This window comes from Chlamydotis macqueenii, chromosome 8 (assembly GCF_036417535.1).
Source record: "Chlamydotis macqueenii isolate bChlMac1 chromosome 8, bChlMac1.mat, whole genome shotgun sequence".
NCBI classification, from domain to species: domain Eukaryota; kingdom Metazoa; phylum Chordata; class Aves; order Otidiformes; family Otididae; genus Chlamydotis; species Chlamydotis macqueenii.
The window spans coordinates 32856006-32871732 of record NC_141563.1 but is presented as its reverse complement, the minus strand read 5'-3'; the positions used below and the strand labels follow the sequence as shown (position 1 = coordinate 32871732).

The following is a 15727-nucleotide window of genomic DNA, read 5'->3' as shown; positions in this document are numbered from 1 at the left end:
AGTAGTTTCCATGTATGACTGCTAGAAGAGAAGATAATACCCAGCAGTGTAAGCGAATAGCTAAGTGGTTATTTTATTTCTGGGTAAATTGGTCCCACTTGGACCAGTTCTCTTTTGTAACTTGGGCAGTACATGACCTTTTTGCCTCTACAGAGGAGAGGTGCAATTATTCCATTGGATTTCTATGTTGAAGGCTTTTTGTGTGATGTTATTAAATCATAGATATTTTGCAAGAACTGCTGTGAGCTTTGGGAGTGAAAGTTGTAGTTTTGGCTTGACGTTTCCTTGCAACAGCACTGAACGGCATCCAGTCTCACTGCGCCTCGGCCGTGACCTATCTGTCACATTGGCTAGTTTTACTCCAAGAAAGGAAATCAGCAAATAATAGTTTTCTGTGGTCCTCAGTAGGGTGTTGTGCATAATTTGCAGTACCCCAGTGCTGTAATTTTAGTCATCTGCTGTGCCTCAACAGTAGAGAAGCTGGCAATTTGCAGTTCCCTAGCAATTACTTGCCAGCTTCAGAGGTTTCACTACAGTGTTCTTTGCTGAATCCTATGGACAGAGCAACTTTTGAGTAGCAAACCTGATTGTGGCAGCTCTCTGGAAATCTTTGTGCTTCTCCTCAGTCAAAGAATTTTGTTAAAAGATGGAATTCACGGTATAGAAAACTTCCTGGTAGGAATGGCCTGGGGTTTTGCCAAAGACTCCCATCAAAGAGTTTCATGGCTGTTGAATTCTTCTGTGCTTGTTTGTATGAAGACGCTTTAAACATTGTTCTAGCTTTGCAAATTTTGATCCAGGTGGAAGCTGGTGAACTGGTCCATTTATGGGGGTTTCGAATATTTTTTTTTCCTTCAGATAGATGTAACCATAGTGATTATGTAACATAGAATGGTTTGTAGGGGAAGAATAACTGCATTAGGAGAGGACTGTTTAAAATTCAGGTAATGCATTTGAAAGAATTACTGCATTTCCATTTTGATCTATTTTTAATCCAGTAGAGTTGTGGAAGTACTCAAAACTGCTAGCAATGCAGCGGTGTGTTTAACACAAATACTCATGCTAACATCTGTAGAAATAACTTCTGCCACCTCAGTTAAAGTTTTAACTTCATCTTTGTTATGTTTTCAGACTGACCGGTACGCAGAAATCTGAATTGTGGTTTGTTTTTTGGGTTTTTTTAATCCATGTGTTTCTCCCCGCAGCCTTGATGCACCACAGCAACCACGTGGACAGCAGCCGTTGTTACCAGTGTGTCAAGTTCCTTGTTACTTTGGCTCAGAAGTGAGTAATGGGGGTTTGGGAGTTTAACCTCATCCCTGCCTTAGACTCCTCTGTGACTATTTAGGCTGCTACTCTTTCTACTTTTGACCAGCTTTGTCTTTTATTGCTGTGATATAAGTGGTGCTCAAGGGTCTTGATAGTACATGTGTCAGGATAAAGTTAAATCTTTACTGATGAGTACCTGGGATGAATTTCTCATGTAACAACCCATAATTGCTGTTTGTAAAGGCAAAGGTCAGCTGCGTTCTGGAGAGCAGGAGCCTAGCATTAAGGCCAAGATAAACATAGGAAACTCCCAGATCTTTTAAATACTGTGGTTCCTAAATTCTCTTTGTTTAGAACTTGGCACATGTCCCGATTAAAACATAGCTGTGAAATATGTGAATCTGTGTAGTAGACTACTTAGTGTAAACTTTACTAAGCATTATTGCTCTTGCTAATTCAGTTAACAACAGGACTGTACAGTTTCAGTCAGAGTTTGCAGTGGTAACTGCATACAGAGGGCAGCAGTGCAAAGAGAGAAGCCTTTGGGTTATTTTAAGTTTGCCAGAATGCCTTGTTTGTGACTAATGAATATCAATTCCATTTCCAAGGTGCCCTACTGCAAAAGATTATTTCAAGGAGAATTCCCACCACTGGAGTTGGGCTGTGCAGTGGCTACAGAAAAAGGTAACTTGGCTACAACTCTATGGAGAAACCGTCGGTTTGCTTGCAATGAGAATTACGAAATCTCCATCCTCTGTATGGCTCTCTGGGATGACTAAAGACGAAATACAAGCTACTGCATTTTTTACAAGGACAGTTTGGATGCAGCTAAATCTGACTCATGCAGGAACTTCAGTAGATTCCCATGTGTTTCAGGCATAGATGCATATACAGTGAATAAAACCAAGTGTAAATTGTTGTAATGATTATTCCTTGCCATTATTCCTTGTCATGTGGGAGGCTTTCAGTGCCGCTGTATTTGTGTCAGATGACTTCACGTTTTTTAAAAAGCTGTTTTCCTTTGCCTGTATGTTGATGCGAGAGAATGCGTAAATGAGTTGATTCTTTACCGAATCGTTGCAGCTTTGCACAAAACATAACTGGTGACAGATCCAGCTTTTTCCTCCCACAAGTGTAGTGTTTGTTCTTCCCTCTAAGCTTAACATGGGTTGGCCAATGCAGCTTTAATAAATACCCAAGGACACTTTGGAAACCTTAAGCTCAGCAGAACTGGCCCAGGTTTGCAGGTCTGTCAGTGCTTGGTCTTCCAGCGCTGCATGTACGACACAATGATATTCCAGCTTCAGGCTGCATTTCTGTCCTGACAGCTGCTGCCAGGCAGATGTCAGGTGCATAAACTAATACCGTACTGAGCACTGGAAGCAGAATTAGCAGGATGCTTGCAGTGCAGCTGGTGCAACTTGTTGCCACTCTTCTCTTGACACACAGCGAAGCGACAGGTTTTGGATAGTCCTGCTGTATCCGTTTTCACTGTACTGGCTCATGTGAACCCTGAATCCACCAGCTGGCACCCAGTAACTTGCACTCATGTACAGTTACCAAATAAAGGGAGTTGGTTGCTGCTTTTCAGCTGAGAAGCAATAGCCTCTCTGATTGTTCTGGTTGCGTTAAAAGTGCACGCTTGTCTGTGCCCCAGATCTCCAGCTCGTTGCCAAAGGATTCGGGAAGCTTGTTCCAGACTTGTTAGTTCACCTACTGAGGCTTTACACATGTAACACTCATCTGGCGATTTTATGGCTTTCTTGGCTTTTTATGCAGATGTCTGAACATTACTGGGCTCCACAGAGTAACGTATCCAATGAAACATCAACTGCAAAAACCTTCCAGCGCACTATTTCAGCACAGGTATGTGTCAGTCTTGGGAGATGGTATTAAACTTGGTTTATTTCTTTTTTTTTTTTTTTTTTTTTTTTTCGCTTTTCAGTTACAGTCTTTGGTTTTGGCAACTTTAGCACATTCCAGCGCACTTCAGACCATTCTTCCTTTAGAAGCCCAGACCCTGTGGTTGTTCCCCAAAAAAATAACCCTTTAATTATATTAGTCAGTACCTCACAATTAGCTGTGGTGACTCAGCTATCTCACTACAGCAACTGTATTGTTTCAGAATCAACTTAGAAGGAAAAAAAAAAAAAAGTAAATTAAAAAAATATTAAATGAAGGTGTCACTGTGGCCCCTGACACTCTCTTGGACTGTTTCCAATGCAGGACACGCTGGCCTATGCCACAGCCTTGCTGAACGAGAAAGATCAGTCTGGAAGCAGTAACGGGTCAGAAAGTAGTCCAGCCAACGAGAACGGAGAGCGACATCTGCAGCAGGTAACGATGAAATGAGGGCATGTCTGTCTTCTGTTGCATGAGCATGTTGTTATAGTCTTGTTTATCTCTGTTAGACAGCTTGTTCCTGGGGCTCAGGTCAGAATCATCACTGTAGATACAGTAATTTGTGTGCCGTACATAAGTAACGTGCCAAATATTTCTCTCCCCATCCCTTGTGTGTATTGAAAGGGCTCGGAGTCTCCTATGATGATTGGTGAGCCTAAAAGTGACCTTGATGATGTTGACCCGTAGAGGATACCTGCAAACACAAGAACAGACCAACTCCAGACATCTAATGCTTGGTACCTGCTGAAACTGGAGTCCCGTTGCTTATGCCCTTAGAGTCTGGAAGAGAAGTGGCTTTATAGGATCGGAGGTGGTGCTGGAGGAGGTTGTTTCCCTGAAAACTGAAAGCATTTTTTAGCCATGAAGGCTTCAGATCAATAAATACTCTAGAAAACTGCATCTTCACCTGCAGTAGCTTATGACAGTCCCGACACCGGAAACAGTTTGTCAAGAAGATTTTATCAAATACACAAACTCTAGTGGTTGAATTTTTATGTGAACATTAAATGAGTGAATGTAAAACTGTTGCTTTTCTGTGATGCTGCAAAAAAAAAAAATCTTTTGGTTTTTATACAGGAAAAAAAAAAAAACCCAGACTGCCCTTATGTATGGAGGGCAAATTTTTAATCTTTCTGATAATATTGAATAGGAATATTCAAATTTCTGTAAAGATGTGTGATGGCTTACATTTCATTGTAAAATATTAGTTAAAGAATGGGTTTACATAAGGACTTCTGTATTTAATATGTCTCCCTGCTAATTTGTAAAGCTCTTTGTGAGAAGGATCAGCAGGATTGCTCTGTAAGGAAAGTGATTCCTTACAGAATGGTTTGGTCAAGGAGCTCTGGAATGGGTCATCTTTTCTGGTACCTTTCCAAAAAACACAGACAATTGGGAAGGGCAATAAAAGAAAAGCTTTGTTCTCTAGAAATGCAAGTGTTTATTATTAAAGGATGTTGGTGAATTAAAAAAAAAAGTTAATGAGTAGTTTAAAAGACAAAAAGCACTTTAAGATGGAATTCTGTTGCAGTTTTACTCATTAAATTTTTTTTAACCTCTGGAGACATATTGAATAAAACGTAGTCACAATCATGTGATTTGCAATCACTTGCTTATGCTTTGAAATTATTGAGAAAGTTGGTATTGGTTGTATATGATGAATAATTCATGGAGTGAGTTGGGTACACTGTTGTGCAGATTTTATAGCAATTTTAACACGGGGAAAGAATGATTTGGCTTTGTTTGTATTTTCACTTGACCAGGCAACGTTTAAAATATCACAGCTCTTTTGGTTTGCTCATATACAACTGGAAACCAGTTGGGATGGTTTGAGCACAGTTTTGTTTTCCATGTCAGGTGCAGTTCAGTGATTTCTGATTCTGGATACAAGCTTCTTTCGTGCCAGCTAACTCTTCATCTTTTGTACATTTTGCGTTTGTCACATTTTCTGCACTGCTTTTTGCCTTTATTTATGGATTCTGCCTTACTTTTAAAAAAATTATATAAAAAAAAAAAAAACGTGCACAGAAATGGGGGACATCTTAAGGAGTGCCTGGGTACCTCCAGAGTAGATAAATTTGCCAAGTTAAAGGCACAACCAGCCAAAAAGTGCCTTTTTTATTTTTTTTTCCTTTTTACATACTGTTGCTGAAACAAGAAGCAGCAGACAGCTTTTCACTGTCGTGCACTAATATTGGAATTAATCAGTCATTTCACTGTTAGAAGTAAGCATCCGATCCGATTTCAGCTGTACAGCTTTGTAACTTATTGCGGGTTGAGAGAGCCGTTGTCATAAATTGCGCGTGCAAAGAAGTAAGGGTGGCGTTGTAGTGACTATCTCACTTTTTCCAAACAATGTCTTCATAGGCACATGGCAGAGTTAGCATTTTATAAATGTTTCTGATAATGTGCTGGGACATTTTAAACGTGGTGTTTTAAATTAATTTTGAATAAATCATTTCTTACAGATCCCCCTTCTTCCTTCCCCCGTCCCTAATAGTTTGTTAATGGGTCACAAATCGTCACACGAAGTCAGTACACAGCGGTGATGGTGATGGAAGAAGCTGGTCACGATCCCAAGGCTTGGCACCACTTGTCACTTCAGGTTCCTGTTATTTCCTATGGAAACAACGTCCTCGATTACGCAGACCCAGAGAAGCATCGATGAGAGAATCGCATCAGGATGGCTCATCACCACTGTATACTGGAAACCAATACAAACTTTTTCATGGTTCTGCTCACGCTTGTACAAAGTCAGTGGTTATAATTTGCAATAAGATGATACTTGGTCAATTATTTTTGTTTCCAGCTGCTGTCATTTGAACCTGCTGAAGATTATTTTTTGGAAAATAGAGTTCAACAAAACTAGTTTTTGTGTAAATTGTGATGCATTTCTATGTTGTAATTTTTACTGCCAATCTTTTTGGATGAAAATGTTTTTATACAGCTTACAAAACGTTCAGTGAGGAGCAGCCGCAGCCTGCCTGTGAGCATTCGGGGAGCTGCTGTCCGATTACTACATAGACATTTGGCACTGGAAAAATAGGCAGTCTTGATGAATGGTCTTGGGATTCCTGGTCAATGGAATAAAGTTATTCCTTTCACAGAAAACTGGTGTTATCTTTAGACTGCTACGCTGTTGTCTTCTTGATCCTCTTATCTTGAAACTTCTTAAGCCAGTCCTGCGGATGATAAGCTCTGAGAGGTTGCACTGATTGCCGCTTTGGCTCCTCTCCAGAGTAAATCGAAGCAGACGAATGGCCTCCGGCCCTGCGCCGCCGTGTATCCTTATGCCGCAGCACGCTCTGGTGCACTGTCAGATTTTATCTGTGTGCAGTTTCTTCTCCTGACCTTCTTAGCGGGATGATTTACCCTGGCTACGCTTGCGGTCTTGGATTAGACCGGCTTTTGTGTGTCAGATAGCGAGATTTGCAGGCGGACTTGAATTAATCCTGCCTTTTCTGCTGGCACGAGGTGCTGAAAGCAGACCGCGCAGCAGTGCCGCGGTGCTGGCGTTCCCCTCCTCACGCAGTCACATCCCGCCTCTGCTTTCCTGACAGGTGCCTTTGTCCTCTGTTCTAAGGACAAAGGCTTTTGTATTTCAAGCGTGACCCAGCCTGTGCTCTCCTCTTCTGCTTGGAGCTGGTGGGTGAGCAGGTGCCAGGGTCTTCCCCTCTCGCAGGGGAGTCAGTGGAGGTGAGATATCTGATGTTTTGGGAGGTTACAGCCTAGGAACTGCTGAAAAATTACCAGCTCTGCCAAAGCTGCTCAGGAGCTCGTAGGCTAACATCCCTTTTCCCCCTCTTTGTGCAAAATTCAGATTACAGCCCATAATTTTATCAGTTATAATTATATACATGTTATATAATTACGCTTTTAGATTAGGGTTGGGCTTTTGCCGTCCTTGGGTAACAACTTAAAAATAATTTAAGCCTTTCAAAGTGGTGCTTCCTGCTGAGTCTCTGTCTTCTCTTTCCTATTAAAGCTGGAGTAACAGAGCTGAAAGGGGCTTTTTGATGGGGAGAAACACCCAACCCAGGACAGCCAAATTTTGACAGGTTAACCTGATGCTTGTGGTATCAAGGTTTATTTTTTTCATCTGTCCTCAGGTAACACCACAGAAATTATGTATTGTAGTACCAGGAGCCTGCTAATCACCCAAAACAAAAAAAAAAAAGTGAAACCCAGCTTTGGTGGCTTTTGGTACTTCTCAGCCTTTGCTGCTGTGCACCTCCCTGAGCATCTGCGCTTTGTCTTCTGTCGGGGCTTCAGCGCTTACGGAGTGAAGCCCAGTGTTACTCACAACAGGAACAAAAAGCACAAGGGCACGTTCCCTGAAGCTGGATGATGGTTTGTTTCTGTAACTGGAAGCTTTTGTCCTCCACCACTGTTTTAAAAACAAACTTCTGTTCTTGCTTGTGTGTGGGACAACAAGACCCAGCCCCTGGTCTCTGCGCCAGTCCCGGAGCTCAGCCCGGCTGTGGGCAAGGGCAGGGTGCCTGCTCTCTCTGCGCTGCCCTTGGAGGGTGCCAGTGGTTGTCTGGGGGCACCTTGAACCCCACGCAGGAATCTGGGGCCCTGGGGCTGGCTCACCAACCAGGCAGAGCTTGTTTGGGGGAGCAGCATCCCCGCCAACGCGTGCCAGCTCCCCCTTCCAGACTGGTTCCACGCGCAGACGTACCTGAAGCCAGACGATGGATCGTATCTACTGAGCACTGGTCTGTGAATTTTATTTTTAAAAGACATTTATAAAATGTTTATTTATAAAATTTCAAATAAATATTTAAGGTACAAATGTAGAAACCAAGATTCTAAGAAAGCTTTTTCTTCCTTTTTTTTTTTTTTAAAGAATTACAGCCAGTTTTATGTGTCTTGGGAAGCCCTGAAAGGGAAACTGTTAAAGCAGTGCGTTAACACCAGCAGATTGTTAAGTTTGACTTAACAACAAAAAAACCACTAACAAATCAGTAGCTGACTCAGTAGCAACGCAGATTAAAATCTAATTAAATAAGCAGACTGTTTAAACTGGAGCCCTTACACTTGACTAAAAGGTAAAGAAGTCTCCTAAGTACACGAGTAGGCAATTATAAAACTGTCCAAAAATGGCTAAACTATGGTTTTCCAGGTGCTAAGCAGCATTACCTGACATCTAATGAGCAACTAACCAGGAAAGAAAGGAGCAATCCTCAACCAATCCTCACCACAATATTTTTTTTTATTAAAGGTGGTGGGTTTGTCCTTTGCTGGGTGACACCACGAAGAAGGATGCCGGGGTGACTCCTGTGACGGGGCAGGGCTCCGGCTGTGCGGGGGCTGCTCAGAGAGCTCTTGCAGAGCCACCCTGGCTCTCGGCCCCACTGTGTGTGAGAGGGTGACGCGCTTGGGCCCCACCGTCATGTGGAGGTCAGCAGCAGCCCCGTGTCGGAGGGTGGACCGTGCCCGGAGCGGCAGCTCAGCCCCGGGAAGGTGTCAAGCCGGTGACACAATGGTCCAGCAAGGCACCCATCCCTGCTACGCCGGGCATGCCGGGCCAGGGCAGCCGCCTCTCCGGCTCAGCCCGTCCCTACTGCCGGCTCCGGCAGCAAATGGCGATGGCCATGGCCGCACTGCTGCCCGGGACGCTGGCTGCCACGCAGGTATCATCCACGGCGTAGGCTCCCCTGGTGCCGGGGCTCTGGGAATGGGCGTTACAGCCCGTCAGTGTCCAGCCGTCATCGCAGGACACCGTCACCTAATGAGGGAGGAGAGGTCACCCTCCACAGATCAGCAAAGGAGTGGTGGTCTGCCCGTCCCTGATGGTCCCCAGGGCTCAGGGTGATGTTGCCTGGAGCACTGGACCCAGCCAGGCAGGGTGTCCCATCACATGTGGGTGACTGGGGACACCAGTGGAGGCTGGGGTGGGGGCTATGGTCACAACAAGATGCCGAAGCCAACCCCACTCCCCATCAGGGTGGCAGAGGGACAAGCGGAGGCGAGGACAACACCACGGCGGAGGAGAGTACACCGTCCCTACCTTCTCCGCAGAGCCCGGGGACATGTGCTCCTTCACCCGGCACTCGAGGCTGGCAGCGGGGCAGCACAAGGCGTGCGCCATCACCTCCGTCCTGCCGGCGCAGTGGCTGGGCCTGCTCCCCAGCCCTGGGACAGCCCTGCCGCCGTCACCCAGCGCTGCAGCGGGGGAGTGGAAGCTGCATCCTGCCAAGGGGACAGGGGCTGTTGGTGCAGGGCAGCTGCAGCGGCACCCCGCTGCACGCGCAGGCGCTGAGGGATGAGCCCTGAGCCTCCCCTGCCTCCATGCACACAGCACATCTCTCTTCTCCATCAGCCAAGCACTCACACCCGCCCTTTTACCCTCTTCCAGAGTTTTTCTGGAAGAAGAAACACCCTTGGCCATCAGGCTGTTGGCTCAAGGGTCTGTAACCGGCCATGTTGGGCGTTACCAGTCAGCACGTGGTCCCGCGGGGAGCAGCCGGCCCCCTCGGCCGCCGAGGAGCTGGCGTTGATCTGGCATTCGGCCCTCGGCCACGTGCAGCACCTGGCGATGGCATAGACGCCCTGGCCCCGGAAAGCATTGTGGGCCACGCACTGCTTCTGCCCGTCCTTCTCCTGCAGCCGGGGCAGCACGGCGTCACCGGGGGTGCTCGGGGGCCTGGGGGTGCCCCTCCAAGTTCGGCGGGCACCCCAGGAGCATTACTTCTGCCTCCGTGCCCTCTGCTCACCTCCATGTGCTCCCCCAGCCGCCTGCCGCTGCGAGAGAAGCTGGAGCAGCTGAGCATCTCCTCATGGCCTGCGCAGCGAGCCACGGCCGTGGCGTGCCGGGTGAGTGCCGAGCGTGCCGACCACACTGAGCGGCAGTACAGCCGCTCGTCTGCAACGGGGCAGACGGCATCAGCAGCAGGGCAGATGCCCCCCCGCAGCACCCAGAGCTGACGGCATGGACCCAGCCGCCAGCGAGGGCTGGCAGGTCTCCCCGCTACCCTCCACGTGCAAACGGCTACGCTCGAGTCCAGCAATCGCCGGCAGGGCTCGGGGAGGGACACAGCCTGGGCTTTACCTGCGCCCAGCTGGGCGGGCAGTGCGGCCACGCTGTTGGGCGTCTGGAGCCGCTGCTCCTCCGGGAACCACGCCATGTCCATGACGTTCTTGGCGGCGAAGTGGAGGAGGCGCTGCCGGAGCTCGGCGAGGCTCAGCTGGGGCTCAGCGCTGAGCAGCATGGCAGCGATGCCTGCCAAGAGCCGCAGGGGACCACGGTGAGCACCGGGGGTCACGCAGCCTACACACGACTCCCTCCAAGCCACGCAACTCCCGAGAGACATAGCCCAGCATCAGCAAGAGGAGGGCCAGCCCTGTCCACCACCCCGCAGCCCGGCTCACCTGCCACATGCGCGGCCGCCTGCGACGTCCCGCTCTGTGCCGTGAAGCAGGTGCTGCAGTCACTGGAAGCGCCGATGATGTCATCTCCCGGGGCAAACAGGTCCACGCAGCCGCCGAAGTTGGTGCCCAGGGTGCCGATGGAGGCAGGTTGGTCCTCACTGTCAGTGGCACCGACCGTGATGACCTGGCAGGGCGGTGATGGAAGGGGACGTGGGTGGGACGGGATGTGCAGCCCTCACCCGCTCGGCCGACGTGGCGCTGGAGCGGATGAGCCTAGGGAGGTGGCAGCACGTCCCCACGTGTCCCCACGCCTCAAGGAACCCCCCCAGCCTGTACCTCTGGCTCGGACGCTGGTGAGTACAGGCAGGCATCGTCCTTGTAGTTACCGGCAGCCGCGACCACCACCACCCCCATCTGCGCCATCCGCCGAGAGCCGGCGTTCAGCGCACGGCTGTAGGCGCCGGCGAAGGGCAGCAGCACCACCAGCGGCAGGTGGGGCTGAGCCTCCAGCGACGCCTTGATGAACTCCAGGCCTGGGGGGAACAAGAGGAGGGACAGAACACTCTCGCAGGAGGGGGACAAGGCGAGGGGGCTCTGGGAGGGAGCATGCTCCTCTCCGGGGCGTGGGGTGACTCACCGATGAGGGTCCCGCTGACGGTGCCCTTCCCCTGGCAGTTCAGCACACGGAGGCTACGGACATTGGCGCCCGTGGCCACGCCGGCATCGCGCCCACTCAGCACCCCGGCCATGTGGGTCCCGTGGCTGTCGCACTTGCTGGCCTGGCGTGGGCACCGCTGTTTTACACCCCGGCAGGTTTGCGACCCTGCAGGGTCCTCCTCATCCCACCCCACGCTTTGTGCTCTGCACCAGCTAAATCCCACCACAGATGCTCTCTCCAGGCTGCGGCGTGCGGCACCGCGGGGCTCACCTGCCTGTGGAAGCGGGTGCCATCCTCCTCAGGGACGTTCTCGAAGTCAGTCACAAGCACCCTGCCCTGGATCTCCCGATGGGTGCTCTGCACACTGGTGTCCAGCAGGTAAATCTCCACCCGGTCGCCTTTATCTACCAGGGACATGGGGGGAAAGGCAACCACCAGCACGGTCAGCCCAGGCCACCCGAGATACTCCCAAAATGGGGGCAGGAGCCCCAGACCTGCAGGACCACAGGATGGGGGGATATCCCTGTCCTCCCACACCCCAGCGCTTACTGGGAGGGCTGTAGGTGCCCAAGCCGGGCTGCGGCGGCAAGATCCTGCCCAGGTTCCAGGGCATGCTCTGGGCAAAGACGTAGGCATCCTCTTCGACGGACTCCACGTGCAGGAGCTTCAGCGCCTGTGGGGAGGAGGCACAGCCCCTGGCATGGTGGCAAAGCTCCTGTTCCCCCCCTGGGGCTGGGGCTGCCATCCCCCATCACAGCCCACCGCCCCAGGACCCATCCTCTGCCCCACATACCATGTCCAGGACGTCACTGCTCATCTTCACCAGGAAGGCGGGCAGGAGGTGGAAGACGTGCAGCAGCTCGGTCAAGTATCCCCGCCGAGCCGCCCGGGCCTGCAGCAGTCGCGCCGTGCGTCGCACCTCGGCCTCGCTGCTGCCCGCCCGCAGCATCACCAAGTAGCGCCCAGGCAGCCGCCATGACGCCTGCGGGGACACCGCAACCGACGGGCTCGGGTTTGGGGGACACAACTGCTGGGCTTGAGTTTGAGGGACACAACCACTGGACTAGAGTCTAGGGATGCAACTGTTGGGCTTGGGTTTGGGGTGACACAAATATGGGGCTTGGGTTTGAGGAATATAATGGCTGGGCTTGGGTTTCAGGGGACACAACCACCGGGCTCAGATTTGAAGGACACAACAGCCAGGGTTGCATTCAGGGGGCACAATTGCCAGGCTTGGGTCTGGGGACACAACTGCTGAGCTTGGGTTTGAGGGGACACAAGCATGGGGCTTGAGTTTGGGGCTTGCCAGGATTGGGTTTGGGGGGGACAAAACTGCCAGGCTCAGGTCTAGGGGGACACTACCACCGGGCTTGGGTTCCAGAGGATGCAACTGCCGGGCTCGGGTTTAGGGGACACAGCCACAAGGGCTGGGTTTGGGGGACACAACCGCTGGGCTCGGGTTTGGGGACCCAGCCGCTGAGCTTGGGTTTGGGAGATACAACCGCCAGACTCAGGTTTGGGGGACACAACCTCCAGGCTCGGGTTTGGGACACACATACCCCCTCCCTCACCCCCACGCGTGGCGCCCCCCGCCCCCCTCTCCTCACCTTGCCGGCGCGGTGGAAGGCGGCGGGTCCCGACGGGGCGGCCCCGAGGGCGGCTGCCTCCTCCTCGGCCTCTCCCAGCGCCCGCACCAGCTCCTCCGCCATCTCCCCCGGCCCCATCCCCAGCCCCAGCCCCACCACCAGCACCAGCACCAGCACCGGTACCAGCGCCCGCAGCGCCATCCCCGCCCGGGGGAACCGGTCCCGCCGCCCGCTCAGCGCGGCGCAACGAGCGACCGGTACCTTGCGCCCCCGCGGAGCCCAGGTTACCGGACCACCCCCCCGCACGCCCCTCACGCTGCCCGGGGCGGGGATCACGCCACTGGCCGCGGCCCCGTCGGCCCACCCGGGCGGGTTAACCATTAACGGGGCGGCGGGACGGGGAAGGGGCACGCGTGGGGGCGCGGAGAGAGGCGGGGGGCGGGCGGGGCTGCCCCTCATTCCCCCCCCCCCCGCTACCCCCTCGAGTCACCGCACTGAACGCAGACGCTCGGGGGCTGTTTTGGGGAAGGGGCTGGGCGCTCTCGTGTGCCCCTCGCAAGCCTCTGATCCCGCCGAGGCGGTTTCACAGCCGTCACGCACGGCAAACACCATTCCTGCGGGATGCGGCTGGGGTTTTCCCGTGGCTCTCAGCCCGGTTTTTGTTTTTTTTTTTTTTTTTCCACCTCTTTCCTCCCGCACAGCCCGGCCCCCGCGCTGCCCCCGCATCCCCGGTCACCTTGGGCAGACCCCTGCCCTGCTCGCTGCCCCGGAGGGAAACCGGGATTTGTCTCCGCTACCGGCTGTTTGCAGGCTCCTCAGGGCTGGTGTGGGTCGTATGGATGTGTACGTTTTATACGGATGTATATGTTCTATAATGATGTATGTGTCATATGGATGTGTATCTTTTACATAGATGTGTATGGTTTATGTGGGCACGTATATTTAATCTGGATGTACACGGTTTATATGGATATATGTGTCTTACATGGATCTGTGTCTTCTATATGGATGTGTGCAATGTATATATATGTCTGTCTTGTATAGATGTGTATCTTTTATACGGATGTCTGTGTCTTATATGGATTTGTATGTTTTATATGGATACATATGGTTTATCTGGATGCATATGTCTTATATGGATGTATACATTTTCTATGGATGCTTATGGTTTATATGGATTTATGGTTTTTTTTTAATGACACCTTGAGTGAGCGCCTGCACCCTGCTTTGGGTAACTGGGGGGGTGCCGGTCCCTTCGCACCCAAACCGTTCTACGGTTCTGTGATTCCCATCCCGGCTCACAGGGAAGCCTCTGGTGCTGCTGAGCACCGCGGTACCCTCCGGCTGCGTCTGTGTAAAATGGAGGGGTCCTGTTTGTAGGACGAGGGAGGAGAGAGCGGAAAAAGGCAACAGGGAAGACCCCAACAAGGGGGAAAGGACCCCTGAAGAGCCGCAGAGCTCCAGGGCAGTGCTGGCAGAGGGCAGGGTGATGTCTGGGCCAGGGGCCAGCATCCTATAGCGACAAGAAAAAAAAAAAAAGCTCTTATTTTTGTTTTGGGTGCAGTTTAAGGAATCGAGACCACACAGCTTGGAGCTGCTGTATTAACTTTTAGAAGGGTTGCACCAGCCGGGAATCGAACCCGGGTCGCAAGAATGGGAATCTTGCATGATACCACTACACCACTGGTGCACTGGTACAATGGCCCCCAGCGCCCTCTCAAGCCCACGCGGCGTGACAGCCCTTTCCTGCGTGGGTAGCGGTGCCACCGCGCCCTTCCGCCCCCACCCTGCCCTGGGCACCGTCCCACCCGCGTGGGGCCGCGGCGTGGGCGTCCCACGGCCGGGAGGTTTCCCACGGGTGGGGTGAAATGAGTGGTAGAGCCGGCCGGGGCCTCGGGCTTTGAAATTGGTAATTTCATGCAGGAATGTCCCATTTCTCACAATGTTTAACCTCAGCCGGCGTGAGGGAACTGAACTCTGCCACCCCAGGCTCCTCCCGGCGTCGCTGAGGGGTGCAGGGACCCGAATCCAGGTGCACAAAGGGGTCTCGGGGTGTGGAGAGGCTCCAGCCCACCCCATCTCAGCCCCAGGAAAGCACTTTCAAAAATTAGATTTCTTTCACAGAGGCTTTCAGGTCTCCACAAGATCCCTACACTCGCTACGAGCCAGCGACTCTGAGCCGCATCCCGCCCCATGGAACCCTCCGGAACCCAGCGAGACATGACCCCATCCAAATGGCGTCCCCACGGCCACCACGCTCCCCGCCATGCCAGGAAAGATGGGAGCAAGGGTCAACGGTTGGGTAACGCTTCCTCTTGGATGGGCGCTCACCATCCTGCCGGCAATATTTAGCAAACACCGGCGTCTTCGTTCCCCGCCTTCCCGACGGCACGGTTGGCTGTAAACACGGCTGGGCGCGCAGATCCCCACAGCCCCAGCAGCCGAAGGGCAGGCGGAGGTCGCTGCTCCTGCCGGTGCTTCCGTGCAGGAGATGGGGGACCCACCACCCCTCTCCCAACCTGCAGACATGAACTCCAAGTCTTAGGATTTAATTTTAATTCCAGGGCGGCTTTGATAAGTGGGAAAAAGGCTTTGCAGACATCTCTGCCTCGTAAAGCCCGCCTGGGCCGAATTCATCTTAGCGTCCCTGAGCGCCGATCCTCTTCTCAGCAGCAAAGCAAATGTTTTCCCTTCCGAAGGTCGTTATTTAGTTTGGATCCCACCCGGCCCAGCATTCGCGCTTATCCACCCAAAGGGCTCCGGCGTGGGAAGCCTTGTCCCCTACGCTGCAGAAATTCAGGAGACGGTGCTGCTCCCCTCGGGTTTTGCGGGACGGCAGCTTCCCCTGCGGCCGGGTGGGCGTGAGGGGCGTGGCGTGGCGCAGGGGACGCTGTGCTTTTGAGGAGGGGACAGCCCCAGCCCCTCGCTTCCAAGTTGA

General features: G+C 52.1%; 2 protein-coding genes and 1 non-coding gene across 5 annotated transcripts in view; 1 reads left to right on the top strand and 2 right to left on the bottom strand.

Annotated features, from left to right (window-relative positions):
- The window catches only part of USP24 (ubiquitin specific peptidase 24), a 63242-nt gene extending 56960 nt beyond the window's left edge, over positions 1 to 6282 (top strand). For all 3 annotated transcript variants that reach the window (XM_086754136.1, XM_086754134.1, XM_086754135.1), the window contains 5 exons: positions 1206 to 1284; positions 1878 to 1953; positions 3049 to 3135; positions 3496 to 3606; positions 3796 to 6282. In XM_086754136.1, coding sequence (XP_086610262.1) covers positions 1206 to 1284; positions 1878 to 1953; positions 3049 to 3135; positions 3496 to 3606; positions 3796 to 3858 — 416 coding nt within the window. In that variant the 3' untranslated portion in view covers positions 3859 to 6282. The remainder of the gene's footprint in view (positions 1 to 1205; positions 1285 to 1877; positions 1954 to 3048; positions 3136 to 3495; positions 3607 to 3795) is intronic.
- A 1595-nt stretch (positions 6283 to 7877) lies between these two features.
- Positions 7878 to 12933, bottom strand: PCSK9 (proprotein convertase subtilisin/kexin type 9). Its single transcript, XM_086753819.1, has 12 exons — positions 12811 to 12933; positions 11997 to 12185; positions 11753 to 11876; positions 11474 to 11607; positions 11183 to 11324; positions 10882 to 11078; positions 10546 to 10729; positions 10226 to 10396; positions 9891 to 10039; positions 9612 to 9777; positions 9185 to 9366; positions 7878 to 8902 (listed from the first exon to the last, which is right to left on the bottom strand). The coding sequence occupies exons 1-12, from the start codon at positions 12925 to 12927 to the stop codon at positions 8735 to 8737; spliced, it is 1923 nt and encodes a 640-aa protein (XP_086609945.1). The 5' UTR covers positions 12928 to 12933; the 3' UTR covers positions 7878 to 8734.
- Positions 12934 to 14408: 1475 nt separating this feature from the next.
- On the bottom strand, positions 14409 to 14479 carry TRNAG-CCC (transfer RNA glycine (anticodon CCC)). The gene has a single exon. It is a non-coding gene; the product is annotated as a tRNA-Gly (tRNA).
- Between the last annotated feature and the right edge of the window lie 1248 nt (positions 14480 to 15727).

Excerpts from the sequence above, each read along its gene's own strand:
- PCSK9 (XM_086753819.1), bottom strand. The coding sequence starts at position 12,927 with ATGGGGCCGGGGGAGATGGCGGAGGAGCTGGTGCGGGCGCTGGGAGAG. Across the intron at positions 12,186-12,810 it reads CCTTCCACCGCGCCGGCAAG|GCGTCATGGCGGCTGCCTGG; the intron begins GTGAGGAGAGGG and ends GTGTCCCCGCAG. Across the intron at positions 10,397-10,545 it reads GGCGGCCGCGCATGTGGCAG|GCATCGCTGCCATGCTGCTC; the intron begins GTGAGCCGGGCT and ends GGCTCTTGGCAG.